This window comes from Aspergillus candidus (genome assembly GCF_002847045.1).
Source record: "Aspergillus candidus strain CBS 102.13 unplaced genomic scaffold BDW47scaffold_30, whole genome shotgun sequence".
Classification (NCBI taxonomy): domain Eukaryota; kingdom Fungi; phylum Ascomycota; class Eurotiomycetes; order Eurotiales; family Aspergillaceae; genus Aspergillus; species Aspergillus candidus.
This window is the reverse complement of record NW_020194035.1, coordinates 136,006-161,169: the sequence shown is the minus strand read 5'-3', so window position 1 is coordinate 161,169 and position 25,164 is coordinate 136,006. Positions and strand designations below refer to the sequence as shown.

The window sequence follows — 25,164 nt, the reverse complement described above, 5'->3', positions numbered from 1 at the left end:
TGTGCTGTAGATAGTACTGTAGATAATACTGTAGATAGTACTGTAGATAGTTATGCGTAGACCGTTGATGTAGTGTGTCGAGGATGTAGATATTGTCGATGGATAGAAGGTATATGGAGAGAAGATATGGGTGTCCAGGAATAGGAAGAGACAGATGTGTACAAGAGATAGAGAGACAGAAGGAAGAGATAGAGAGAAGAATACGAAAAGATCAGGACCTCAGTTGGAAGCCATATCATATCTAATTCTATTCACTCATCTACATACCAACAAGGACATCCGGAATCACAGTTGCCATCCACGGATTGTCCACTTCTCATAAGGCCTGTGAATCCTAACCACTGGACCAGACTAGGCTGACAGAAGCAAACTATACTGACAGCACTAACAAATCAAGTAACATATCTGAATGACTACATTAGATCAAGTCAAGAGTTGAGAGAGGAAGTCAGGATAGATAGACAGATAGGCACGATAAGTAGATCTAGACCTCATAGTTTGATATCTACCAGATTATACACGTCTTGCAGTGTTGGCGAGTAACAGTACCATACTATACTACACTATACTAACAGAAGAGTAAATGATATACTATTCACTGGCCATCTCTATCTCATGGTGTGTGGATATCAACTGCGGGATTAGACTAGACAAGATCAGGCTAGACTTACAGCATTACACTAGACTGCACACACTGCATAGCAGTGACAGACCAGCAAGTGATATATCAATCACTCTTGAGCCCAGTTCCATGTCACAACAAGACAAGGATCAAGAGACCAGGGCACCGTCTATCACGTGACATACAGGTCATGAGGATGGATTCAGCAGTACTAACCACAGCAACCACAGCTAACCAACAGAAACACAAAAAAGTAATGATAAGAAACAAGAAGGAAAAATAGATCATGAAACGCTCTATCAAACAACTAACAAAACTATACAACGAGCTTAGCTCCCGCCCCTCGCCAACCGCTCCTCCACCCGCTCCTTATGCTGCCGATTCCGCAAATGCACCTCAAAGTTATCCACCGTCGTCGCCGGGCCAGGCGTGTAGAGTTTGCCCGGGCAGTCGTGGCAGCGGATGCGCGGCAGGTACTGGTATTTGAGCTTGTGGCCGGATGGGTTGTTGGCGTTGGCTACGGGGAGCATGGTCTCTGTGTCGACTGCTGTGTAGCGCATTACGCCTTCGAAGGAGTCATTGGGGTAGGATCGTTTCAGTTTTGCCAGTCCGGCAGCGAGCCAGTTTGGGGGTGGGGGCTATCTGGGTTAGTCTAGCACTTTGAATATGAAATAGAATGGGGGAAGGGAAAATGAATGGTTAAATAAAGGAAAAAAAGGGGAGAGATGACTCACCCCTGGCACCCCCGGCTGGGGAGGCTGTGTCGCATCAATCGCCCCAATCTGATGCGCCGGGATCGGTCGTTGCTGGAGTTGTCCCTCTAAATGCGGCGTGGCCACTGCTGCTGATAACCCCTGCGACGGAGTCGGCGGCAGCGGCGTGCTCTGCTGGGACGACGGCGCAGCGGTAGTGGTCGGCGCGGCGGGCTGCGTCAGGAGCTGCCGGAATCGTTCCCGCGGCACCTTCAGCGTCACTACCAGTCGGTCTGGCTCGTCCACGCTCTCCTCCCGGATCGTCTGTCGGCGGGACGACGCCCGGCTCTCGTGGTGCGGTTCGGGCGTGGCCGACTGGTGGAGATTGGCGCGCAGGGCGGCATGCGCGGCGGTGGCTGCTCCTCGCATCCCGCGCGTGCGCGCCGTGCCCTGCGCCAGGTTGGGCCCGATGGCCGGCGACCCCACCATCGACGATTCGTCGCTGTCCGACTCGTCGGACTCGTCGGCGCCGTCCCGCAGCCCGACCGCGGCGCGCCGCGACCGGCTCGACCCCAGCCGCTTGAACACGTTGCTCTCGTCCATCGACGCCACCGTGTTGGGGATCACCGTCGACACCAGCATCGTCCGGATCGTCCGCTGTCGGTCCTTGAGGTCTGGCAGCGCCGGCCCCCCGCGTCGGTTGACCGACCGCTTCTGTCGCCGCTGGTCGCGCGAGATGGACACCTCGGTGCGTTCGAGTTCCGCCTCGTTCAGCTCGTACAGGTACGGCGTGAACTCCTTGGCCGCTTGGAAGGGCCGGAAGGACGAGTGCAGCGGCGTCGGCAGGAAGGCCGTCTTGAGATCCGGGTCGTCGATCGGGCGCCCGTCGAACGGGTGCGACAGGATGTAAAGAGACTTGGTGAAGAGCTGCGACTGCTCGCGGATCGAGTGGGCGATGGCCGTGGCGAACTCGCCCGACAGCGACAGGTCCTCGGTCATGCGCGCGGCGAACTCCTCGGGCGAGTTGTGCAGGTCGTTGATGTCCCACTCGAACTGGTCGATCAGCGTGTGCTGCCCGATGGTGATGTTGAGCTTGACCAGGATGCGCATCTCGTCGTTCTTGTACGCGCTGTAGGGGAGGTGCGGGTCGAGCGGCTCCTCCTCCATGTGCATCTGCGGGTAGTAGTCGCAGAGCTGCTCCTGGATCTGCTGCGTGATCATCCGCACCAGCGGGCCCGACGCCTCGAGGGCCAGGCCCAGGTCCTCCACCAGCTTCTCCGCGAACAGATCCGGCGGGACAACGCGGTCGTGCAGGTTCCACGTGAACGTGTCTCGGATCTTGATCTTCTCCCAGTCTATGTCGAGCCGGACGGGCACCAGGTCCTCGATCTGCTCGTTCTGCGTCTTGAGGTCCTTGCGCGACACCCGCAGTTCGCGGGTTCGCCGGCTCCCCGGCCGCCGCCGGTTGGACGGATACAGGAGCTGAGGGTGTGGGTTTCGCAGATCGGTGCGGGGGTTTCCGATCCCTTGGTAGCCGATGCCATACAAGGCGGCGGGATTCAGGTGGTGGTCCCGTCGAACGGACAGCAGGTAGTCTCGCTCGGCGCGCTTCTCCTGCACGAGCGTCTGGCTCGGGTTGTGCCAGGCGGTCAGCGCCGAGTGGTGGAATTCCCGGTTGACGTAGTCCTCCAGCAGGATCTTCTCCGCCGGAGTCTCGCGCACGCGCACGGGCAAGGACCGGGTGGACCCGTCGTGTGACCGCTTCTTGGAGACGCCGTTGCCGGAATCCGAATGGCCGTTCGACGCGTCCTCGTTCAACGGCACCCCGGAGGCAGCCAGCGTGGCTTTGGCCTGCTGTTTCCCCTCGACGATCGCGTCACCGTTAGCGCCTTGATCCGGCAAGGCCGCGGGCGCGCCCGAGCCATTAGAATTCTCGTGGAGGTCGGTCGGCGGCGGGCGCGTATGCGAAAGGTCGGGGGACGGCATGATGAGTGGACGGCGGGGATGATGGGTTCAGGCGATTCGAGTTCCCCAGGATATACCTTGCACAGGAATACCCAAATAACGATGGTCAGCGAGAAAGGGAGGCGATCAGGATCGCATCCTTATCGGGGATCTGGAGCGGAGTTCTGGTTAGCCAGACTTGAACCGTGCAGCCCAGACGCGCCGGCGCACGAGGCGCGACCAGCGTCGGGGAGGCAAACAGCGACACCTCCCGACCTCTCGATCATTTGCGCCAGCTCGGTAGGAAGAGACAGAAGAAGAACCCAGGGGGACAGAAATTGACGATGGATGAAAGTGTCGACAGGGAGTAGAACGTACCACCACGCCTATGAGGAAGGCCAGGAAGGCCAGGAGAGTCAAGCACAGGGGAGAAAAGGAGAGGCAATGACAAGCAAATGGAAAAGCAAGCGATGAAGAAACAATTCCGATCAAGAAAAGAAATCCACAATTAAAAATACAGTCGAATGAGAGGGGACAGAAGAATCATGATAATGAATCCCAAGGATGGAGAGAGAGAAGCGGCAGTGTTGGTACCTGAGGTTCTGGATGGTCTGGGTCTGTCTTTTTCCTGTATCTTTCTTACCTGGTTTTTTTTTCCCCTTTGCGAGGAGGCAAAGGACGTAACGACAACACGTCGGATGAGGCGAATCAACCACTGTTGGACTTTGAAGGAACGGTGATTAGTCGGATCCACGAGCAGAGTTGGATGGATTGCTTGATATGGATGATAAACGATATGGTCTGGAGAGAGAGAGAGGAGAGGAGAAAAGACAGAGAGAAAGACAGAGAGAGAAAGAGTCATTGTTACAAGTGTGGTCGTGCCCGCAAAGGAAGACAGGCCAGAAGGTTCAAGGCCACCCGCAGCACCATTCAAGAGTCCTCGACTCGAGCAATTATTTGATCACTTTTGGATCATCCTGAAGCTATCGCGATACTTCTTGACTTGTTGAACTTCTGGTGGACGTGCTGGAATTACCACTTAGAGTGTGACGTTTCGTCTGGTATTACGGTGCTGGTTTCGATACCGTATTTGCGCCATACCATGGACCATGCCCGATTCGGCCACACACGTGATACGCATTATACTCGATATGGTAAGGTCCATACCACTAGTCGATTGGCGTCACCGGTGGATACGAGACTTGTAACATCTTCCATACGATATCTCTCCATGTCCAGCATAGCTATATCATCCCAGGTGAACATCCACCACCACAGGCCGATGATCCGATATCAACACCCCATCGTCAAACCCATTCGCCAACACCGCATACCCATCCACCGTCCACCCTCGCCCCAAAAACACATAGTCCAACACCGCCGGTTCTTCCACCTCACTTCCAAACCCCGTCCAAGTAATCCGATTCCCGTGGTGCTCCGCCACCGGCACCATCTTGGCCGCATCCACCAGCTCCGATTCGCCTTTCTGACCCTCCGTCGTGAACGCCACGTACGCCTCCTGGTGCTCCTCGCTGTTCATGTCCCCAGCGACAAACACCCCACTGATACTCTCCGCGCATACGCCCCCTTCACCACCACGGCATGTGCTCACCGTGCGGAGAATGAGCCGCGCGCCTTCAACCCGCGCACGACTGCCCTGATCGTCGAGATGCGTGTTCACAGCAAGGACACTCCGTCCCGAGGCGCGGTGATGCAGCACCGCGATGGTCGCCAGTCGGATCGAGTCCGCGTCCCATCCCTTAGACGGCACGCCGGGTGTCTCAGACAACCAGATCGTCTTCGTGAACCGGGGCGTCCACTGCGACGCGCGGTAGAAGATGGGCGAGTACTCGCCCGCTTGGTGGCCGTCGTCGCGGCCGACGCCGATGTAGCTCCATGGGTCGGAGGTGTTGGCGTTGATCCCTGCGACGATGTCGTCGAGTTGGTTGTGGAAGACTTCCTGCAGGCAGACGATGGCGTCGGCGTGGCCGTGCGTGATGTGGCGGAGTTGGTTGATCAGGGGCTGGGCGCGGTCTTTCCAGGGGAGTTCGCCTTTGAAGGGGGCGGGGGTGTAGTGTCTGATGTTGTAGGTGAGGATGCGGAGGGGGAGGTCTGGCATTTTGGGTTATTGTGGTGATTCGTGTAGAAGTAGATAGTAGATAGTAGATAGTAGATAGTAGATAGTGGATAGTAGACAGTAGACAGTAGACAGGTAGGTCAGTACTCCGTAGACAATTAGTCAATCAGACAAGTAGACAGTCGTAGTCGTCGTCAACTCATATAACAACATACTTCGTTCAGACGGACGGCGGGGTTGGCGGAATGCGGAGAAGCTGTCTGTCTACACCCATGATTGGATGATGGACACTACTGTTGCATTGATATACATGTTGACTTCTTGGTAAAATGGTTACCTGGTTTACCTGGTTTATCCGGTTCTATAGCATATGCGGTTCTATAACACGTTGGTAGTTCTATATACGGGTCTACTCCAGTTATATGTTTCCGTTATACTACCCGTGAGCAACAGCATATCTTAGTTGAGCAGACATCCACACAACAGTCCAGAGACATTCAGAAGATAATACTGGTTTTTGCAAGCATTCTACGGCCAGTACTCCGTAGTACCAATTACTGTAACCCAGACGGAGGGGTTCTAATCCATGTCGACCTTGACGGACTAACAGCATCACGGTTCATACGTGGCAAAGGAAGAATGGTCATGTTAGACTAGTTTGTAATAGGAGGTATTGCCGATTATGACAGGTCTGTCAGAATCGCTGGCGGATTGAAGCTACAAACTGGGTGTGCTCATAGTACGACGACGCATGTACCTGGTGCATATCGTGATACTTTGATATGTATGCACCTTGTCGGATAATTGTATTCTACTTACTACTTTTCACATCCCGTTCATGACATTTAATATCTATCTGACTATATCGAACGAAGCCATCAATCCAGACATCAATTCAGCAATGATTGCCATGCTGATGATAGTGTGATGTCATACACTATATCCACTCTGTCCTCCAGTTATGCCTTCGGTTATGCTCTCTCCGTGTACCTTTGTCTGTCCTTATTGACAGCTGGACTTATACTGAAGCAAAAGTAGCAGAAATAATGAGAAACGAGATCAGGGTGCATATTTCCTACCTTGTTTACCACCGATGATGGACGTAAGATGAAGGGTAATAATGGTAATTTATTGGTCACAATCGGTAACAGCCTCCAAGCCCTACCTCCGTCCGACACAAAAAGCGACCAACTCCCTGCCAAACCTCGACCCCACCCGACAAAAATACCCCACCACCGCGGTAATACGCCGTATGGATGATTCCCATTAATCATACAGTCCAACCTTCCCCTCTCTGTCGCTTCTTCTCTCTCTTCTTCCTCCTCTTCCACCTCAATCCCAATTCTGAAAAGCTTCCAAGTCACCGTTCGGTTTGTAGCTTTTTCCTCGCTCCCTCGCGAGGTTATATCCTTTATTCACCATGGCTGAGACCACCCAGGCTCAACCCCAAACCCAGGAGGTTGGTAAGTAATAGTTACATCACTGTTCTTTTCCCCGTCAATTTGAAAATGCTTGCCCGCTGTTTTGTGGGTTTCCTGCCCGCTTGCTCGGCCGGCGTCATCGCTCCGGTGGGTTGGAGCTACCTGGAGAGCTTCGTTTCGAAAAGAGGAAAATGGAAGAAAACAATAAAATAAAAAACAAATGAGAGAGACGGAAAAAAAAAAAAAAAGAAAGAACAAAGTCAAAGCATTGAAGAAGCTCCAGATTACTTGATTTAGTGTTTCGCAACTGACCTTCCGACCTATAGACTACACCCTCAACAACCCCGACACCTTGACCAAGTACAAGACTGCCGCTACCATCTCGCACAAGGTTCTCGAGGCCGTTGGATGTACGTATCCTCCGTCGATTGTCCAATTCCTCCATTTCTGACCTCCATTTTAGCATGGTGTGTGGAAGGTGCCAAGATCCTGGAGCTCTGCCAGAAGGGTGATAAGCTGCTCGACGAGGAGCTCGCCAAGGTCTACAAGGGCAAGAAGATCCAAAAGGGTGCGTCAGCTATCTTCTTCCAAAGACGGAAAATCCTCGGTGTTAATATGACGGATTAAAAAGGCATCGCTCACCCCACCACCGTCTCCCCCGACTCCTACGTGACCCCGTACACTCCCCTGGTCTCGGAAGCCGAGGAGGCTGAGGTCGCCCTCAAGGCCGGCGAGGTCGCCAAGATCCAGCTCGGTGCCCAGATCGATGGCTTCGGTACCATCGTTTGCGACATGGTCATTGTCGCCGACAAGAGCGCTTCCGATGAGGTGACCGGCCGCACCGCCGACCTGATCCACGCCACCTACTACGCCAACGAGCTTCTGCTCCGTTTGATGGTCCCCCCCGGCCTCCTGGCCAGCGGCACCGACGAGGAGAAGCAGAAGGCCGCCGCCAAGAAGGCCCCCTCCCAGGCGTACATGTCCTCCCTGATCGAGAAGATCGCCAAGATCTACGGCTGCAACGTCGTCGAGAACACCACCACCTGGCAGTTCGAGCGCAACGAGATTGAAGCCGAGAAGAAGATCATCCTCTCCCCCAACAACGGCGTGCGCGGCGACGGTATCCCCGACGTCGGTGAGGTCTGGGGTGTCGAGATGGGCCTGTCCCTGGGCTCCGGCAAGGTCAAGAACCTGCCCCTCCGCGCCACCCTGCACCGCCGCACCACCACCACCTACGGCCTGAAGCGTCCCAGCTCGCGACAGACCCTGTCCGAGGTCGTCAAGAAGTTCGGCCACTTCCCCTTCAGCTTGCGCCAGCTGGATGACGAGAAGGCCGCCAAGGTCGGCATTCTCGAGTGTGTTCGTGGCGGTGTCCTGCGCCAGTACGAGCCCGCCGGTGAAGCCGACAACTCCCCGGTCTCCCGTTTGCTCACCACCGTTGGTACGTACCTTATTTCAACTGTCCCCTTAATAATCGGGGGATCACCCGTATACTAATATCTCCCAGCCATCACCAAGAACGGTATCACCAAGCTCGCCGCCCCCGCCGACCCCGATCTCTCCAAGTTCAAGACGGACAAGAAGATCGAGGACGAGGAGATCCTCGAGATCCTCAGCCGCCCGCTGAACAAGTCGACCGGCAACAAGAAGAACAAGAGCAAGAAGAAGAAGGCCGCCGGTGCCCAGGAATAAGGGGTTCAATAGGCCGAGCCACCCTCGATCCGAGCCCGGATCGTCGGAAAGGGATGTTCGCCATTCCCCCCAGCGCTTTTTCCCCGGGGTGAATAAACTGTGGAGGGAAGCCGATGAATCCTGGTGTCTTCAACCTCCGGACCCAGGCAGAGAGCTAGCTTCTGGAGGATTCCTGGTGTGGGAGGAAATGAAGCATACATATGAAACCCTTGTCTTTTTTTCTACCACGCCATCCTGTAGGAGTGAGTGCCTTTACATAATTATGTCCGAAAGGGAAATATATCCTCCTGTATGAAGTGGACATGAAAACCAAAGCAAAAAAAATGAATCTACATGAATATTGATTACGTATGCTTAGAATTGTTCTCTGATATAAGATTTGATATTGTGTTTTCTCTGTCCTTTTGTTCTTTGGATGTGGTTGATTTGCGAACGTGTAGGGTGTAATGTACAGAGTATAGACTTGGTTGTTGATCATTCATTGCCTGTTTCATGCTCTCCATGGCTGTCATGTCTGTCTTCATGCCTGTGTCACTCATGTATAATCACTGCCTCTCTTCATGGCTATCTTCACAGCTGCCCTCATGGCTGTCCTCCTGGTATTCCTGCCTGTCTCACCCATGCACATTCACTACCTGTCTTCACTGCTCAAGTCTTCATACCATTTCTTTCCTGGTTACGTGCAAGTATAGTTTAGGACACTCCCGTGTGACAGTCTTGCATCTTCACTTGCTCTTGTTTTTCTCTGAGCCATTGGGATAGTATTATTTGAAGCTACATCTCTGGTAATAGCCTAGGCTGGTGGTTACTTATCCCAAGCCCTGTAGGTCTTTCAGCCCCTTCCCTCTGAACGAGGGTATTCAGTAGTTGCAGTTCCCGTAGTCTTCAAGACTGAATCCTACGTAGTCGGTCTGTTTCCATCAAAACCATTGACTCTGCAGGATGTTAGGCAGAGAAGGGTCTAGTGGCTGAAAGAGTGAACGAGGAAGTAGGGAGGTCTACAGTGAATATCCCAACCAGGCGACCGATCCGATGAAGTAGAGAAATCTCAATCGTGTAACTTCTTATTCACTGTAGTCTGCCATATTGGTGGATGGCTGATGAGGACGAGTCCAGTGAATGAGGGCGAGAGAGTTGAATTGGGCCGATTGATTCCTCCCAAGCTGCAGTATTTAATCCTCCTCTTTCCCTCCTTCTCTTCCTCTTCTTCTTCTCTTCTCTCCCAACCATCTCTTCCCTTTCCCATTCTCACCTGCTTTTTACTCTGTCAGAAGCTTCAAAACCATCAGATTCCACCACTCTCGTTCGTTGCTACTTCCGTTGTGGCTCGTTCCTTTCTGCTGCCTTCGTTGCTTACACAGACTCGGATCGTCTTGGCCTCTGGGCTTCACTCACTTCTTTTCTCTCGATCAGACGCTTCGATCGCATTGATTCCTATCTCGGTCCTTGAAAGACTACTTCATTCTTTTCTCCAGCCTAGTGGCTTTTCTTCTGAGGACTTCTGAATAGCCTCTTCCACGCGAAGGTGCAGCTATCACAAACTGCCCCTCGTATCCTCACTTGCTCGTTTGATACAAGATCAAGAGCTGTAATCAAGAGTCTCTCTCTCTCTATTTTACATCACTCACTTCTCCTTCCTCGTTATTCATTTCTAAGGGGTATTTGAATCTCTCCGACCTATCAATACATAAATCTCTCGTCCGTCCGGTCTCACAGATTCCTGTCTCTCTTGACCCCTTTCTCTACACATCTACTCATCTCTCTTTCATCGCGACTCACCATCCTCCATACTTCAATCTTGACTATCTTGTCACATATCTCTGTAGAGACCATCACCCATTGCCTTCTTCTCGTCATCTCTTCCATCACTTCTTGAGAGCTTGAGCCACGTTGGAAATCAACTCTTCATATCACATCATCTCTTCCATCATCTTTCCTCATCACATCACGCGTCAATCACCAAGTCAAAAGACTACGACGTGTTTCTCGTCATCAATCTCTTCTTCTGTCTTCTACACTTAGCAACCTCACTCAGAGATCCACGCTGGAGATCGCTTCTTGAAACCCACCTCCGACATCATATCTCTCTCTCCAAGCAACAGCACAAGTGCTGCTCACTACTCATCACAAAATCTTTCATCCCGAAACCACAGAGTCCTTTTCTTCACTAAAGTGAGTCCCTCGCTCTTGTCTTGCAGCTGCTCTTCCTTGTGCAACATCTCCTCCATCCACCTGCCAGACCCAGGCAGAAGTTGTACCTCGATATCCTCAGCGACGCACATGATCATCTTCCCACCGTGTTTTTGTTTATGTATTTGTCGATCACTTCCTCTACATTCGGCCCCTTTGTAATGCTCATCTGTGCTTTTGTACTTGTGACTGGTATCTTCCTGTCGGAGCTCAAGACGACATGCTGACCAAGACAAAGAACACGACTCGTTAAAGAACGAGAACATCCAGACAGCAAGCTCTACGAAGGGTTTGCCTGCAAAATACAATTCTCCCAATCCAGAGGTGTTCTCATCGCCCTCTGAACCTTTGACTCATCTACGTTGCAGTCCTTCTGCTTCCATATCTTCGTCGCAACGACCCTCGAGGTGTACGACGAAATCATCAAGTAAGACTCCCCATCCTACAGAAAAAATAGGACAAGAGAAAAAAGAAATAGAAACAGACACGACTATTGAGAAAACCCATATTCTAACGCGTTCCTGAAGTCCAGGTGTGCAGGTCTCGTGGTTGTGGCAGTCTCCGCGGTCAACCCCCTAGGTGGTGTGTGATTGGGACAGTCGCCCTCGAAAACTCCCGTCTTTGCACCTCCGCAACCTCTCTTTCTCCCTTCATCCCGCAGACAGCGCGCGCGCTGGCCACGATTCTCACCAGCAACGCTGGGCGAACTCGTTGCTTACTTTGAATTCTTCTAGCCAGTAAGTGTTGGTTTTCTTATTACGATCCCTAAAAATACATTCTTTGCCGTTTACCAAGCTAACCCGACCTGTCGCAGCTGTTGTAACTTTTCGAGCCCTGCTCTCGCAACAATGGCCCCGAACCTCCGTTCTTCTTCTCACGCCACCAATTCGCGCCCCTCTACTCCTTCTGGCGCCCCGGCGTCCAACACTGCTCCCGCCTTTACCGATTCCGCCAGACCTCGCAAACAGCGCCGTACCGATAGACGCAGTCGCGTGGCCACCGATCCGCCTCACGGTGATGCTTCGCAGGGACACGCCGAGGCAGGCGCCGGCGACAGCCTGAGCGAATCTCATTTGACCGGAAGATCTGCTGAATGGATCGAGCCTCCCCTGAGAGAGCCTGTGCCCAGCTACGCCGACACCCCGTGGTCCGGAGTGTCCACCGACCTCAACCCTGTGCTGGCAACCATGCGTCCGCTGGGAGCCATGCCATCCGCCGCCGACTTGCGCAAAGTGGGACTGGTCCCGAAGGCCAACCCCCCCAGCGTTCCGGCCCAGAAAGAACTTCAGGCGTTCACGCCGGACGGTCCATCCTCAACCCCCTTGTCTTTCGCGGAAGAACAGGCCCCCGAGCCCGAGGCTGAGCCCGAGCCCGAGCCCCAGCCTCTGAAGATCAACACCCCGGACTATGTCGCTACGTTTACTACTCTGCCTGTGCCCACTTCTACCAACGTGGACGTGGAGAAGCTGAAGGAGGCCGTTGAGAATGCCCTCGCCCTTGCCGCAGAAACCGGCAACCGCCCCGTCATGTGCGGCCTCATGCGCCTGTGGGAAAAGTGCAGTGACGACCCATTCTCCTTATCTATCTTGGATGCGATCTGTCAGGAAAACCCGAGCCGCCGGGAGAGATCGGCTTTCCAGACCGTGATGCGCAGCGCCTGGAGGGAGGTCCGCCTGGAGGAAGAAGCTGCAATTCTTGGCGAGGAAGCCCCTGCAGGTGCAGGAGTGACTACGGGCCGTCCTCGCTCGGCAAGTTCACTTTCATCTCTCTCCTCGGCCAAGTCCCTCGACGTTGAGACGTTCGCCCCCGGAATGGCGCCCGGGACGGGCAAGGCTCGCACTCGCGCTAAGGGCAAACAGGCCAAGGCGGCTACCGCGCAGAAAACCAAACAAGCCGACCCGCCAAGAACGCGCCAGTCAGCCTTCCCAACCAACGAGTCAGTCCTGGAAAGAAAGCATGCCTTGGAAGAGGACCCAGAATTTTCCGAGGAGGCTTTGAACGCGAAGCGGACCCGCCTGCAGAAATCGCTTCCGAACATCGTGGCGACGTCAAGTGAGCTGCGCTCGTCACTGACTGCCAACCCCGCTTCGGACATCTCACCCGCGGCTCCCACCCGGCCCTCACGCTCCAATACCGGCCCTGATGGCGCCGCGATTAATCGCAGAGACCGGTCAGAAAGCGTGGCGAGCAGCGACGCTCCCGACAATCGGCGCCTGTCGCCTACCATGCATGACGAGGATGGCGAACAGGAGGAGATTGACAATAGCGACATTTGCGGTGAATGCGGAACTCCCGGAGATCTCCTGTGCTGCGACGGGTGTGACCGCTCCTACCACCTCACCTGTCTGGACCCACCCCTGAATGAAGTTCCATCGGGGTCGTGGTATTGCTCCAAGTGTAGCGTGAGGCGGCCCGTGGGCACATTGCTATCCAATCTCGACAATCTCAAGCAGAAGGATTTTGCTTTACCCCAGGGTATTCGTGACCATTACACCGGCGTCCGTACCGGTGAACGCGGGAGGTACGAAGAGACCCTGCCTTTGCCGAGACTCCAGCCTCGGACTGTCCGGGGGAGTCGCACTGGCGCATACGATGACCCCGTTCTACTGCGAGAAAGGGACACCAAGGGGAACTTGATCTTTTGCCATGGGTGTGGGCGCACCACCGGCGGCACCAAGCCCATCATCCAGTGCGATTATTGTCCTCTTGCCTTCCATCTCGACTGTCTCGACCCTCCTCTGTCCAATCCTCCCGTTCAAATTCGCAGTGAGCGTCCGCACCAAGCCTGGATGTGCCCGAACCACACCTATCACGATCTGTACTACCTCGTCAAGGACGAGGAGGGATACGACACCCAGAGGCGCATTCGCCGTCCTAAACGGCCCCGCTTGATCGACATTGACGTCCTCCTCGAGGACTCCGAAGCCGAGCAGATCGAAGACAACGAGGAGCAAGGTGTCATGTATCGGGTCTCCGAAAAGGGGGTAAAGCTTGACTTTGTCAAGCGGGTCAAAGAGTTAGTATCCTATATTTCATTCATCCCCTACAATCCTTGCTGATCCCAAGCAGGGAAATCTTTGAGATGGAAGTTAAGAAGGCTGTTGCGCATAGGTTTTTGGACCACGCCAAAAATGAGTTTGACAAACTCAACAAGGGCGCCAGGGAATTTTACGATTCCCAACAGTGCCCTGCTGCGGCGGAGGCAACAACGGCGGGGGCCCCCACCCGCACCGCGGCGGAGCAGGAGGCCGCCACCAACCTGATTGCCTTCGCCCGGCAGGGCACTGTTAAACCTCCCCTTGAGGAGGGCAAAATTGCCCTCCTCATCGACCAACTACGGGCACATGCGCCCGTAGATCTGCCTTCGGCAGATACAGAGGTTGCGTCCCTGGAGTCCCTCCAGGAGCTGATCGGGCAGCGCATCAAGTCGCTGCAAGAAGAAGCCGCCCGATCGGCTCCAGAGGGGGACTCTGGGGACGTTATGGAGGTGGATTAGTTTTTCTTTTTTTTGTTTTTTGTTTTTTTGGGTTTCCTTTTTTTTTTTCTAAACAAAAAAAACCTGTTCCGCGTTTGGTCGCGATTGGCGCATGGGAGGGGCCAGGCATATGGGCAAGCAAGAGCCAACAGCATTTCGGTGTTTGTGAGAAATACATCTGGCGCATGTATGGGATTTCAGCGTTCAAGTTCAATGTTCTTGCATTGGAACCCGGGTCATTTACTGCTTTGTTCATTTTCATTTCTTTTGCCTTCATTCCTCACTTTCATTGTTCGTGTGTTACTTCCTCTGGCTGCACCACTTGGCGAGGCTAGACCTCTCTCCTTGCCGTACCCATTCTTTTGAATAGGGGCCGGGGGAGAAGAAGGTCGGTCTCGCCAAAGTCTGGGTCAGTCAGAGGTAAGTATACTACACACATCTGTATCTAACGCTGCGATGACCATTGCAACCCCGACCCATGTCATTCCATTCGTCATCTAGCGGACTTTCGCAGAGACCTCCTACCTTTCCTCCCTTGCGGGGAGGGTGGGTAGTGATCGGGCCTGGTTGGTCCCTGATGCCGGATGAGGATAGACGGGTGGGGTGTATTCATTATTCATTATCTACATGTACAATAGAGATTGCTTTTCTTTTCCTACGCTGTCAATTGGGAGTCATTATTTATCTTTCATTATCTCTACTGCTCGTTTAGTGTAAATCCGATGCCCCAAGCTGATGGAGATGGCGAGGGAGGAGAGTAAATGAATGACTACATACCTATCCTCCTCGCTCATTTTCTAACAGGTAGGTAGTAGGTAGTAAGTACATATACAAAAACGAAACGAAACGAAACGAAACGAAACGAAACGAAACGAAACGCCAATAGCAACCACGACAATACAATGTTAGATAACATATCTAGTCAGTGTGATAGAGGGAGTCTTTCCAAGACTAGGTTAGGCAGGTAGGTGGTATGTCTCGCTTGCCTCCTTTATCCATGCTGATAGAGAATGGGTTGGTGATGTGAGGTATGGAGGTATGGAGAGGTGAGGTGGTAGATCAAGGTTAAGTTTCTCGAGGTATGGGATGAGATAGGTATGTATGATACGATTGGTTGGTGATAACTAAAGAAACTTCTTGGGCATGCTCGCGCGACGACGCTTGTAAACAATGTACGACACGGCTAGGACGGCCTGGGCGCCGACGATGACGAAGATGAAGAAGCCCATGCGGGGGGCGGACGCGGTGACAACTGTGAATGTTATTAGGTTGCGTCCGCATATTTGAAAGAAAGGAAAGAAGGAAGGAAGGGGAAAACTCACCACTCATAAGAGTATCCTTGAAGCTCTCAGTCAGACTCAAATGCGACGACCGCAGCGTATCCTGGAGCTGTGCGAATCGCTCGTGATAATTCTTGCCTTCCAGATCGCGGATGACGCCCTGGAGGAGTTGCTCGATGCGCTGGACTCGGGCGTCTAGGGCGGCGAACTGGTCCTTGCTGGCGACCTTTTGGAGGAGGTCGGCTTGGCGCTGGTCGTTCTTGGAGTTTTGGTTGTTGAGCTCGCGAAGGACGTTGTTGGTTGCGTGGTTGATGAGCTGTAGGCGGGCGCCGAGGTCGACGAATTGCTGTTCGACGTTGGAGCCGGAAGTATCCCCGCGAGGTTGTTGAGCGGTGCCTTGTCCTTGGGCCTGGGCCTGGGCTGCGACGGGCTGCTGCTGTTGTTGTTGCTGCTGCTGCTGCTGCTGCTGGTTGGAAGACGAGCCGCCTGTGCCGACCTGGACGGTTTGAGGGACGAATTTGAAGATCTCAAACGAGTCGGGGTTCTCGGGGGTGGCGGCGGTTATGCCAAAGGTGTTGCCAAAGGGCAGGATGATCTGTTGCTGTTAGAAATGATTGTTGAAGCTGCAAAGGGTCCTACCTTGTCGGTGGAGAAGCACAGCTTGTCATCAACCGTCACTTCAAAGATGGAACGCGTATGCTTGAGGCGCACCACGGACGGACGGCCCAGGTTGCGGTACGAGTAGTCGCAATGTCCAAAAGCCAGGCTGTCCACGCTTCGGTGGCTCTTGTAGTCCGTCGACCCGTCGTTCAAGAACCCGCGAACGCTGCCACCCTAGAACTGGTCAGCTTGAGACATGTTTGTATGTCCGGAGTACGCACTCGTCCACCGTGTGTATCAACCACCAGCGCAAACCCGTCGAACGGCCCCACTGTGTAGATGCTGGACGACCCAATCTTCTGCTGACCATCCTTCGCGTACCACAACTGGAGGTTACCACCACCTCTTTCCATCCCGGACGCCCGGAATTGGAATTCTGCCGTCCACTCCGGTTGAGAGATGCTGTACATGATTAGGCAATTTGTTCCGAACAGACATTGGAGTACTCACGGAGTCTGTGCCCAGGCATATCCTCTTGTGTTGCCCGGGTACGGGGGTGTTAAAATAAGCTTGTTTGAAAGCTGCCTCCAATCAGTAACCACATCATTTCAAGTATCATAACGCCAAAAACATACAATTTGGGGAGCGTGACCCTCTCCGCCCACTTGCCATCCCGGGATGGAATTGCCGTCGGGGGATAAACTATATAGATATCAGCATGCCGTCCCGATAACGCAAAAGAATGCACCTACGTTTGACCATGGCCAAAGCTGGAGGATTCAATCACCGACTGCGCAGTAGCCACTGCGGCCGAGAATAACAAAGCGGGAATCTTCATTGTGCGGTATGTAGTATCGTGTCTCGTTGGATAGATATGTTGTATAGATATGGATCTTGGTTAGATATGGGTCGTGGATAGATAATGGCGTCAATATTCGTGAATTGAACAGAAGCAGCAGACACTATGCAATAAGAAATATGAAACGATCTGAGAGAAGTGAAGATCAATCCGAAGCTCGGTGCTTGAGCAGCGCGGAGACAACGCGCGAAGTAGTCCAGCCAACCACAATAGCAATCACGCAAAGGCGGACTTCTCGAGCAATGGAGGCGACAGCGGGGGACAATTCAACGATATGGTGGATATTGAGGCTAGAGAGAGCGACGGAATGGCGAACTCCCACGTCTGAAGCAAGGTCCATGAGAAGAGATGAAGAACAAACCAGGATGATGCTTGGAGTTGATCCGGTCATGTGGTCGGAGACACACTGGCCTTTTTCCCGCGGCGCACGTGACCCGCGCTCTCCCCCGGATCGGCGCGCCCGCCCGCTGTTCCATGGATGAATTTCCTTCCAGCTCAGCTTCATCATGCCCTGCGATCCCAATGGCTGATCTCTACCCGTCGCTGACCCAGTGTGCCGTTGTCGCCACTGCGTTCAAGATCCTACTGTTTCCTGCATAGTGCGTTGCTCCTCTCTTCCATCGTCGACGTTCCTAACCCCGACCCATTGCAGCAAATCGACCGATTTCGAAGTCCATCGCAATTGGCTCGCCATCACCCATTCGTTACCTGTGCAGGAGTGGTACTACGAGGTAGGTTCAGGACAATCATACGGAGTGAGGAGATAGCTCATAACGGTAGAAAACCTCGGAATGGACGCTCGACTACCCCCCGTTCTTCGCCGCGTTCGAGTGGCTGCTGTCGCGGATAGCACAGTACGTGGATCCGGCCATGTTGGTTGTGCAGAATCTGGGGTATGATTCGTGGCAAACGGTTTACTTCCAGAGGGCGACTGTTATTGTTTCGGAGTTTGTGCTACTTTACGCCCTCAGCCGGTGAGTATCTCGTGCGCTGCAGACTAGATCAGGATGGTACTGACCGGCTGCACTAGATTCGTCAAGTCGGTCTCGCAGGACAATCAACACCTCGCGCACATTGCAAGTCTCTCGATTTTCCTGTCGCCCGGTCTCTTGATCATCGACCACATCCATTTCCAGTACAACGGCTTCATGTATGGGGTTATGATCCTGTCGATGGTTTTGGCGCGCAAACAATCCACGCTCCTATACAGCGGTATCACGTTCGCCGTGTTGCTGTGCATGAAACACATCTATCTATACTTGTCGCTGGCCTGGTTTGTCTACTTGCTCCGGGCCTACTGTCTCGACCCGCGGTCGATGTTGCGCCCTCGGTTTGGCAACATTTTCAAGCTCGGAGTCTGCGTCCTCGGCGTGTTTGGGGCCGCGTTTGGGCCATTCGCTCACTGGGGCCAATTGCTCCAGCTGAAGGATCGGCTTTTCCCGTTCTCCCGGGGCTTGTGTCATGCCTACTGGGCGCCCAACATCTGGGCCATGTACTCGTTCACGGACCGTGTTCTGATTCCTCGTATGTGCTTTTGCTTTCGAGTCTGGTGTTCTTGACTAACGTAAACAGTTGCTCCGCGGTTGGGTCTGCCAGTCAAGGAAGACGCCTTGTCGAGCGTGACTCGTGGTCTGGTCGGAGACACGTCTTTTGCTATTCTGCCCGAAGTGACCAAGGAGCACACGTTCATCCTGACCTTGATCTTCCAACTCGTATGTACAGTCATCCTCTCGTCTGCAGCAGAGTACTGATTCCGGGTAGCTGCCGCTGGTCAAACTCTGGTTCCGCCCCGACTGGGAGACGTTCGTCGGCGCCGTCACTCTCTGCGGCTACGCCGCCTTCCTCTTCGGCTGGCACGTGCACGAAAAGGCCATTCTCCTGATCATCATCCCGTTCAGCTTGATCGCGCTCAAAGACCGCCGGTACTACAGCGCCTTCAAGCCTCTCGCAGTCGCCGGACACGTATCGCTCTTCCCGCTGCTCTTCACCGCCGCCGAGTTCCCCCTCAAGACGGTATACACCATCTTCTGGCTGGTACTGTTCCTTTACGTGTTCGACCACGTGGCGCCGGTACCGGAACGGCCGCGGATCTTCCTCGCCGACCGGTTCTCCCTCCTGTACTTGACGGTGGCCATTCCACTGATCGTGTACTGCTCGCTGCTGCACCAGGTGTTCTTCGGACTGAACCGGTACGAGTTCCTGCCGTTGATGTTCACGAGCAGCTATTCTGCTCTGGGGGTGGTGGGGAGCTGGGTGGGGTTTATGGTCGTGTATTTTACGGCGTAGCCGACCAAAGTAATGTTTATTAAGTACCAATCCTCATAAGTACTTTATCTACCTCCGGTTCCGGGACAGATAGCTGTCTCTTACCTCGTAAGTAGTATCTTACCTAGGTAGGTATATCCATGATGTTGGAGATAGAGGTGTGTTTATACAACAACAATGATGTAATTCGTCAGCGTCACCGTTTGCATTGTTTGGCGAAACCACGTGCCGGGATCCAGACCCACTTGATCAGCCACTAATCTATAACCGGTTAGATTGGTTCTCCCCGATCTATCTGTCACACTGCAGACACTATATGTCGACCTGATTTTTCTCCGTGGATGTTTTTTAGAGAGATTGGTATTTCTATTATATATCATCACTGGTTCATATGATATCTGGATATCTATCTACACGCAAGGTCTTTTGGCTGTGTCGAGGCTAATTGGGCGATTGAAGGATTTTGGATCGATGCAGATTGGGGGGGGGGGGACTTTTTTGCCTCCCTTTGCCGCCATTGCTTTTGGGGTGTTGGTATAGTTGATCGTGTATATTGTGCACCATTTCTCGGGATGGGTAGTATATTATGTATGCTCAATGGATGACATGTAGGGATGTCGATTTGCTGTTGTTCTGATCATATACTTCATGGTAATATTTAACTGAGGTGTACTTGATGGGTTGGTGTTGGAGGTAAGTGTATTCTTCACTGTAGTGATGTTAGCCAATCCAGTCTACTATCTCCTGTCTGAGGATCTACGGTGTCTGTCAATCAGTATGTCAGTGCTTCAACAAGTTCCAGATCTGTCGATTCCACGAAATTGAACCAAGGAGATCGGCTAAACACAGAACCAGTGTTGGTCTGCAAACAACGCTCATATGGGGAATAGATGGTGTAGTATCATGAGCTGAGGCGTTCAGTAAGTCATATTGTAGTCGAAAATGACCAGGTAACGATCTGGGAGTGTCCTTGAGTATGACTTGATCCAGAGTGGACTCAGTCTGCTGGAAGATCGGTCGATAATGATCGTCTTGGCATCTATATAGATAGTAGAATTGCCCATCTGGGTGGAATGATATCTGACGGTAGTATCTACCGGATAGGAAGACTATTCAGATGGTAAAAAGCTTTGAAGCGTGGTGGTTCAGATCCTTTGAGAATACACCTAGATGGTTGTGCTGTCTGTGGTGGTCCGATCCCCTAGCGGGCTTGTCGATCCCTCGGATGCACTGATAATGGGTAATCAGGGATCCGACTGACCGAATAAGGATAGTATGTCCAGTCCATGATAATCTCCACTCAAAGAGGAACAGAATGAATGCAAGAACGTGGAGAATTGAGAGGGAGGGAGGGTGATGGTCAGGCAGAAGACGAGAGCGAGTGCAGAGAGAAGAGTGGAGGAGAAGAAGAGGTCGACATCCACCGAAACGGGTATAGTGACCCGCCAGTCCGCCCGCCGGTCTTTCTCCTCCTCAGGCCCAATCAGAGCAGCCTGGATGCCTCGACTGGAGAGGAGAGTCTTTTCATTATGGAGCCTGAACTTCTGCCCCGACCGCTTCTCCTTTCTCTCTTCTTTCTCTTCTGCTCTTCTTCCCTTCTCTTTCTTCTCTTCTTCTTTCACCTTCCTACCTACCACCCCCCCCTACATATCCACCTGCGCATTTCATTCCTACTCCCCGCACCTCTCCCTTCGTCTCTTTACTTCTTCTTGTCGCCGAGGTCCCGCTCCTTCTTCAACCCCCTCCCGCGTTACTCCGAGTTTTTTTTCCCCCCCGACTCGTCCACCATTGATTCAATCCCGCACTTCGCGACTGCGCGACTGGAGACGCGTTGACTCGGTAAGTCTCTTGTTGGAGATCGCCTCGTGATCAGATTCGCTGTCTTCCCCGGCCGGAAAAAGCAGAGATCGACGGGGGTTTTCGCCGTTGCTCCGTCGCGTCGAACACGCCCACACAGGACCAATTTCCCGGATACCCAACCGCGCGGCGTTTCCCTTTTTTTTTTTACACCGTTTACTGTGCCTATCAGTCGTGGTTTTTTCGCGTTCGCGTGATCTATGACCGACGTGAATACTAACCGTCTACGTGCGTCATAGGGTGGTCGTGTTGCAGAATCCGTCCCAGTGATCTATGATCGATTAGCGCGCGTCTTGCGTCGGAGAAGACCATGGTACGCCACACATCCCGATCGTTGATCGACACGTCCAAACATTGCTCAAGGAGGAATCAACGGCTGACCTCCACAGGTGCTGTTCAAACGGAAGCCCGTCCAGTACCTCCCACGACCCGCGATTGAAGATGACAGCTCCGAGGCATGTGGTTTACACCCGGATGGAGGAGGAATTCTTGCTTATACCGCGCAGGTGTGGGTCATCCCCGAGACCAACGAGGTCTTCACCAACTATGAGCCCTATCTCCAACGCATGGATTTCTACAAGCAGAGGAGGTTCATCTGCGAGATCACCGGTCATTCGGGTCTCAACTTCTTCGAGGCGTTGAGAAGTGAAGTGCGCGACCCGTGACCCCGGACCCCGGACCCCGAATCGTTCACTGACGCGGATCAACAGATGGAGGAGTCCCGCGAAGTCAACAACATCTTTCCCGATGCGCTAAAGGAGCCGATCTTGCGCCGAATCCAGTTTTCCACTGTATCGCGGGTCGATAATCTTGGTACGTGCTGCAGTACGTTCGTGCGCGGGCCTAAGCTAACGTTCGACAGTGGATGAGATCTACGAGGTGAGCACGCGCGCAATTCGCCCCGAGGCCTCTTTACTGACCCCCTCCCACAGGAGTTCAAGCGCGATTTCTACCCCGGTGAACCCGTCCTGATCCTCCTTGACGATAATACCCGCCTCCACGGCATCATCCGCGACAAGGCCAATTTTGCCGAACAACTCCACCCAGACGGATCGGTCAAGACCCCCGCCTATGCCATGTATCTGGTCAAGGTGCTGGATCGTCCGAACGAAGAGGCCCTTCTCGACCACGAACACATCACCCGAGATCGCAAAACCTTCACGAAGCAGATGCTGCGCGCCTTCATCAAGAACAACGTGAACCGGGAGTCCTGGAACGGCGCCCCGTGGTTGGTGAAGTCTTCGATCGCCGAGGAATACCGGATCCCGACGGAGGTGCCGAAACACCTCCAGTACGGCGCCAAGGTGGCGGAGAAGAAGGCGATGAAAAAGGCGGACCAGGATGGCTTTTTCGGGTTTTTCGCATCGCAGCAGTTGCCCGAACTGAAGCCGGCCGCCGTCAAGGGCTCCAAGTCCAAGCCCTCGAATCAGGACCTGAGCCGGTCCAAAGAGGCGCAGTTTCTGGAATACCAGCGTTCGCTCAACGGCAACCCGGGCTTTGTCGTCAACAACAAGACCAACGGCGCCGCGCGTCCGCCCAAGGGCCAAGAGGCCGACAACAAATCCCCCGCCGTCCCCGCGGTTGTCGTCAAGCAGGAGGAACCGAAGCCGTCCCCGCCGCCCATCAAATACCCCATCGAGGACTTGGACATCGCCCCGGATCGCGAAAAGAAACGGCAGCGCCCGCTCCTGAACCTCCTCACCATGGACGAGACCGAGGACTCCGACGACGAAGACATCCTGCATGACGAACTCGAGATGAAGTCGGTCGGCTGGCTGTTGGAGACGTGGAATACCCTCAACGTGTACTGCGAGGTCTTCCAGCTGGATTCCTTCACCTTTGACGATTTCCTCCAGGCCATGCGATTTTCTTCCGCGGACGCCGACTGCGAGCTGTTCGTTGAGGTTCACTGTGCTGTGCTCAAGAAACTGGTCAATGCGGCGGATGACGACAATGGTGCCGTGCAAGTTTCCTTGCCGGATCTTCCAGAGGAGGAATCGGATGATGCCGAGGAGGAGGAGGATGATGAGGAGGAGCCAACCCCCGAGCCGGAACCGGCTGTGACCAGGATGACCACCCGGAGCAGTTTGGCCAAAGCGGAGCTGGAGAATATAAAATCTCGCGGAGACCGCAGCCGCTCGAGTACGGAGGAGATCCAGGTCCACCGCGCCGCGGAGATGTTTGGGGATTACGGTTGGATTGACCGGCTTCGGAAACGCGAGTTCCGGAGCGGCGGGTGGGAGTTGATCATGGTGGGCTTGCTCCATCGGTTGTCCCAGCGTCCACGCATGGAGAAAGCGTGCAATGAGATCTTACAACACCTCGCGCCCCTCGACGCCGAGCCGACTCAGGAAACCGCCCAGGTCCAGTATTCCACGCTCAATGTCAACTTGCGCATCCAGGCGTTGCAGATCATCTGCATGCTGTGTTTGGAGACCAAGGCGATCCGAACTTACCTCGAGGAGTGTGGAAATCAGATGACGGAATTCCGGAAAGAGAAGATTGAGCATCAAAAGGCTCGCAAGGCTGGGTATGTATCCTATCTTTTTTTCTTTTTCTGCTCTAAGCTCACAATCTGTTAGCCTCGAAGAACTTCGCCGACTGCATCAGGAGCGGAAAGCCCTCCAGCCGGAACCTGAAAAATCGCCCACACCGGCTCCCGAGCTGGATGCCTTGGAAGATTCGAAGATGACAGGGATAGACACGGAACAAGATTCCGACGACGAAGACGCACCCAAGCGGGCACTCCGCGGGGGGGTGGATCGCATCCTCGAACGGAAACGCAAGCAAGACGAGGAGCGGGAGCGAAAAGAGCAGCTGGCCAAACAACCCAAGGGCACCAAGCAGTACCAGCGCGTCCTCAAAAAGATCGACGACCAGAAGGCATCGATCGAGAAGCTCGAGGAAAAGATCGAGGTGCTCGACAACGACCTGAGAGAAGCCGACTGCCCGCGCACGAGATGTCTCGGGAAAGACCGCTTCTGCAACCGGTACTGGTGGTTCGAACGCAACGCGATGCCGTACGCAGGAATGCCCAACAGCTCTACGGCGGAAGCCCACTACGCCAACGGTCGGCTGTGGGTGCAGGGGCCGGACGAAATGGAGCGGACGGGATTCATCGACGTGTCAGACGATCACAAGAAGGAGTACCAGAAGGAGTTCCACGTCACGCCTGCGGAACGCAAAATGACAGAAGAAGGCCCGACGCAGCTAACGAACGCGGACGAATGGGGCTACTACGAGAGCCCGGACGCCGTCGAGCGATTAATCGACTGGCTCGACTCGCGCGGGCTCCGCGAGTGCAAACTGCAGAAAGAGCTCCAACTCCACCGCAACAACATCTCCAAGTACATGAACGTGCGGCGAGAGTACCTCGCCGAGACGGCCGAGCGAGCCGAGTCAGAAGACGTGCCCACGAAGCGCGTATCAACGCGGAACAAGACCTACGTCGACGACGGCAAGCACCGCTGTCTCCGGTGGCACAACACGACGGCTCTATCGGAAAACGGGCACCTCCACGTCGACGCGGCCCGCCCAGCCAAACGAACCAAGCGCGCGACCGACGAGCCCAAAGATCTGAAAGCGATGAATAGACAGGGCAAGGCGTTGACTCGCCAAGGGGGTCGTTATAATTTCTAACGCCTCCCTCCACTTTTTTGGAATTCTCACTCTTTACACTTGAAATAAAGGAAGGCGTTTGGTTTGATTTGGTTGGCTTTATTTTTTATTTTTACAAGTTCATTGTGACAGTTGATTTTGACAGCAATGACCTCATTCCATACAGTTTTGGAAGCATGAGCGATGATGTGATCATGAGAACTTGATTTACACCCACACAGAGAGAGAGAATATATAACCAAGGTGCATGGTGCATGTACGAGGAGCATTTGCATTTGTTAGATCTGGCTATAGTATAGTTGGTATATAGTTAGGATAGGACAGGGTCGTCGGATTGATTGGATAGGTAGTGGAATGATAGCGTGTTGTACATAGACCGGATTGTTCTACCACTTGAATACTGGTCGTTTCTGTAATAGCAATACAAAGTAAGTCAACTATTTCAAAAGTTCAGTTGTCATAGTGAATTTTAATATGAGAATCCACCTTCTGGGATAAAATTTAACCTCGGAATAACCCTGAGATACTGTAGAGTCCAAGCCACACCATCAACCCCCCCCCCCCCCCCCCCC

General features: G+C 53.6%; 9 protein-coding genes across 9 annotated transcripts; 5 read left to right on the top strand and 4 right to left on the bottom strand.

Moving 5' to 3' along the window:
- Positions 1-590: 590 nt before the first annotated feature.
- Positions 591-3,523, bottom strand: BDW47DRAFT_132410 (SWI/SNF chromatin-remodeling complex subunit SNF5). The gene is made up of 2 exons (XM_024817542.1): positions 1,357-3,523; positions 591-1,260 (listed from the first exon to the last, which is right to left on the bottom strand). The coding sequence occupies exons 1-2, from the start codon at positions 3,298-3,300 to the stop codon at positions 952-954; spliced, it is 2,253 nt and encodes a 750-aa protein (XP_024671026.1). The 5' UTR covers positions 3,301-3,523; the 3' UTR covers positions 591-951.
- A 54-nt stretch (positions 3,524-3,577) lies between these two features.
- BDW47DRAFT_44794 (uncharacterized protein) lies at positions 3,578-4,220 on the bottom strand. The gene has a single exon (XM_024819059.1). The coding sequence runs from the start codon at positions 4,118-4,120 to the stop codon at positions 3,767-3,769; it is 354 nt and encodes a 117-aa protein (XP_024671025.1). The 5' UTR covers positions 4,121-4,220; the 3' UTR covers positions 3,578-3,766.
- Positions 4,221-4,491: 271 nt separating this feature from the next.
- On the bottom strand, positions 4,492-5,377 carry BDW47DRAFT_132402 (endonuclease/exonuclease/phosphatase family protein; the record flags this gene model as incomplete). Its single annotated transcript, XM_024817541.1, has 1 exon — positions 4,492-5,377. The coding sequence occupies one exon, from the start codon at positions 5,375-5,377 to the stop codon at positions 4,508-4,510; it is 870 nt and encodes a 289-aa protein (XP_024671024.1). The 3' UTR covers positions 4,492-4,507.
- A 1,256-nt stretch (positions 5,378-6,633) lies between these two features.
- On the top strand, positions 6,634-8,795 carry BDW47DRAFT_44775 (curved DNA-binding protein (42 kDa protein)). Its single transcript, XM_024819058.1, has 5 exons — positions 6,634-6,798; positions 7,083-7,166; positions 7,220-7,324; positions 7,388-8,197; positions 8,264-8,795. The coding sequence occupies exons 1-5, from the start codon at positions 6,756-6,758 to the stop codon at positions 8,446-8,448; spliced, it is 1,227 nt and encodes a 408-aa protein (XP_024671023.1). The 5' UTR covers positions 6,634-6,755; the 3' UTR covers positions 8,449-8,795.
- A 2,436-nt stretch (positions 8,796-11,231) lies between these two features.
- On the top strand, positions 11,232-14,722 carry BDW47DRAFT_107669 (putative PHD finger domain protein). Its single transcript, XM_024813063.1, has 3 exons — positions 11,232-11,375; positions 11,453-13,654; positions 13,708-14,722. The coding sequence occupies exons 2-3, from the start codon at positions 11,487-11,489 to the stop codon at positions 14,132-14,134; spliced, it is 2,595 nt and encodes an 864-aa protein (XP_024671021.1). The 5' UTR covers positions 11,232-11,375; positions 11,453-11,486; the 3' UTR covers positions 14,135-14,722.
- BDW47DRAFT_44769 (uncharacterized protein) lies at positions 14,219-14,511 on the top strand. The gene has a single exon (XM_024819057.1). It carries the CDS (start codon positions 14,303-14,305, stop codon positions 14,477-14,479), a length of 177 nt encoding a protein of 58 aa, XP_024671022.1. The 5' UTR covers positions 14,219-14,302; the 3' UTR covers positions 14,480-14,511.
- A 333-nt stretch (positions 14,723-15,055) lies between the features above and the next one.
- BDW47DRAFT_44745 (putative lectin family integral membrane protein) lies at positions 15,056-16,914 on the bottom strand. Its single transcript, XM_024819056.1, has 7 exons — positions 16,746-16,914; positions 16,629-16,695; positions 16,504-16,574; positions 16,275-16,455; positions 16,033-16,227; positions 15,436-15,988; positions 15,056-15,365 (listed from the first exon to the last, which is right to left on the bottom strand). The coding sequence occupies exons 1-7, from the start codon at positions 16,829-16,831 to the stop codon at positions 15,238-15,240; spliced, it is 1,281 nt and encodes a 426-aa protein (XP_024671020.1). The 5' UTR covers positions 16,832-16,914; the 3' UTR covers positions 15,056-15,237.
- A 441-nt stretch (positions 16,915-17,355) lies between these two features.
- On the top strand, positions 17,356-19,174 carry BDW47DRAFT_107667 (dolichyl-P-Glc:Glc1Man(9)GlcNAc(2)-PP-dolichol alpha-1,3-glucosyltransferase ALG8). The gene is made up of 6 exons (XM_024813062.1): positions 17,356-17,451; positions 17,505-17,583; positions 17,633-17,826; positions 17,883-18,376; positions 18,425-18,564; positions 18,614-19,174. The coding sequence occupies exons 1-6, from the start codon at positions 17,375-17,377 to the stop codon at positions 19,136-19,138; spliced, it is 1,509 nt and encodes a 502-aa protein (XP_024671019.1). The 5' UTR covers positions 17,356-17,374; the 3' UTR covers positions 19,139-19,174.
- Positions 19,175-20,610: 1,436 nt separating this feature from the next.
- Positions 20,611-24,983, top strand: BDW47DRAFT_107664 (DDT domain protein). Its single transcript, XM_024813061.1, has 8 exons — positions 20,611-20,956; positions 21,214-21,287; positions 21,364-21,429; positions 21,481-21,624; positions 21,685-21,787; positions 21,837-21,853; positions 21,907-23,504; positions 23,557-24,983. Exons 2-8 carry the CDS (start codon positions 21,285-21,287, stop codon positions 24,611-24,613), a joined length of 2,988 nt encoding a protein of 995 aa, XP_024671018.1. The 5' UTR covers positions 20,611-20,956; positions 21,214-21,284; the 3' UTR covers positions 24,614-24,983.
- The last annotated feature ends 181 nt before the right edge of the window (positions 24,984-25,164 follow it).

What these genes read in the sequence shown, in the direction of transcription:
- BDW47DRAFT_107667 (XM_024813062.1), top strand. Translation starts at nt 17,375, where the DNA reads ATGGCTGATCTCTACCCGTCGCTGACCCAGTGTGCCGTTGTCGCCACT. An exon ending in CTACTTTACGCCCTCAGCCG is followed by an intron (nt 17,827 to 17,882) that starts GTGAGTATCTCG and finishes CGGCTGCACTAG; the next exon opens with ATTCGTCAAGTCGGTCTCGC. An exon ending in GGACCGTGTTCTGATTCCTC is followed by an intron (nt 18,377 to 18,424) that starts GTATGTGCTTTT and finishes TAACGTAAACAG; the next exon opens with TTGCTCCGCGGTTGGGTCTG.
- BDW47DRAFT_44745 (XM_024819056.1), bottom strand. Translation starts at nt 16,831, where the DNA reads ATGAAGATTCCCGCTTTGTTATTCTCGGCCGCAGTGGCTACTGCGCAG. An exon ending in AGCTTTGGCCATGGTCAAAC is followed by an intron (nt 16,696 to 16,745) that starts GTAGGTGCATTC and finishes ATATCTATATAG; the next exon opens with TTTATCCCCCGACGGCAATT. An exon ending in TATGCCTGGGCACAGACTCC is followed by an intron (nt 16,456 to 16,503) that starts GTGAGTACTCCA and finishes AATCATGTACAG; the next exon opens with CATCTCTCAACCGGAGTGGA.
- BDW47DRAFT_44769 (XM_024819057.1), top strand. Translation starts at nt 14,303, where the DNA reads ATGGGATTTCAGCGTTCAAGTTCAATGTTCTTGCATTGGAACCCGGGT.
- BDW47DRAFT_107664 (XM_024813061.1), top strand. An exon ending in TCGAGGCGTTGAGAAGTGAA is followed by an intron (nt 21,625 to 21,684) that starts GTGCGCGACCCG and finishes GCGGATCAACAG; the next exon opens with ATGGAGGAGTCCCGCGAAGT. An exon ending in CAAAAGGCTCGCAAGGCTGG is followed by an intron (nt 23,505 to 23,556) that starts GTATGTATCCTA and finishes ACAATCTGTTAG; the next exon opens with CCTCGAAGAACTTCGCCGAC.
- BDW47DRAFT_44775 (XM_024819058.1), top strand. Translation starts at nt 6,756, where the DNA reads ATGGCTGAGACCACCCAGGCTCAACCCCAAACCCAGGAGGTTG. An exon ending in GGTTCTCGAGGCCGTTGGAT is followed by an intron (nt 7,167 to 7,219) that starts GTACGTATCCTC and finishes CCTCCATTTTAG; the next exon opens with CATGGTGTGTGGAAGGTGCC. An exon ending in CCGTTTGCTCACCACCGTTG is followed by an intron (nt 8,198 to 8,263) that starts GTACGTACCTTA and finishes AATATCTCCCAG; the next exon opens with CCATCACCAAGAACGGTATC.
- BDW47DRAFT_107669 (XM_024813063.1), top strand. Translation starts at nt 11,487, where the DNA reads ATGGCCCCGAACCTCCGTTCTTCTTCTCACGCCACCAATTCGCGCCCC. An exon ending in TTTGTCAAGCGGGTCAAAGA is followed by an intron (nt 13,655 to 13,707) that starts GTTAGTATCCTA and finishes GATCCCAAGCAG; the next exon opens with GGAAATCTTTGAGATGGAAG.
- BDW47DRAFT_44794 (XM_024819059.1), bottom strand. Translation starts at nt 4,120, where the DNA reads ATGACTCTTTCTCTCTCTGTCTTTCTCTCTGTCTTTTCTCCTCTCCTC.
- BDW47DRAFT_132410 (XM_024817542.1), bottom strand. Translation starts at nt 3,300, where the DNA reads ATGCCGTCCCCCGACCTTTCGCATACGCGCCCGCCGCCGACCGACCTC. An exon ending in CCCAGCCGGGGGTGCCAGGG is followed by an intron (nt 1,261 to 1,356) that starts GTGAGTCATCTC and finishes TAACCCAGATAG; the next exon opens with CCCCCACCCCCAAACTGGCT.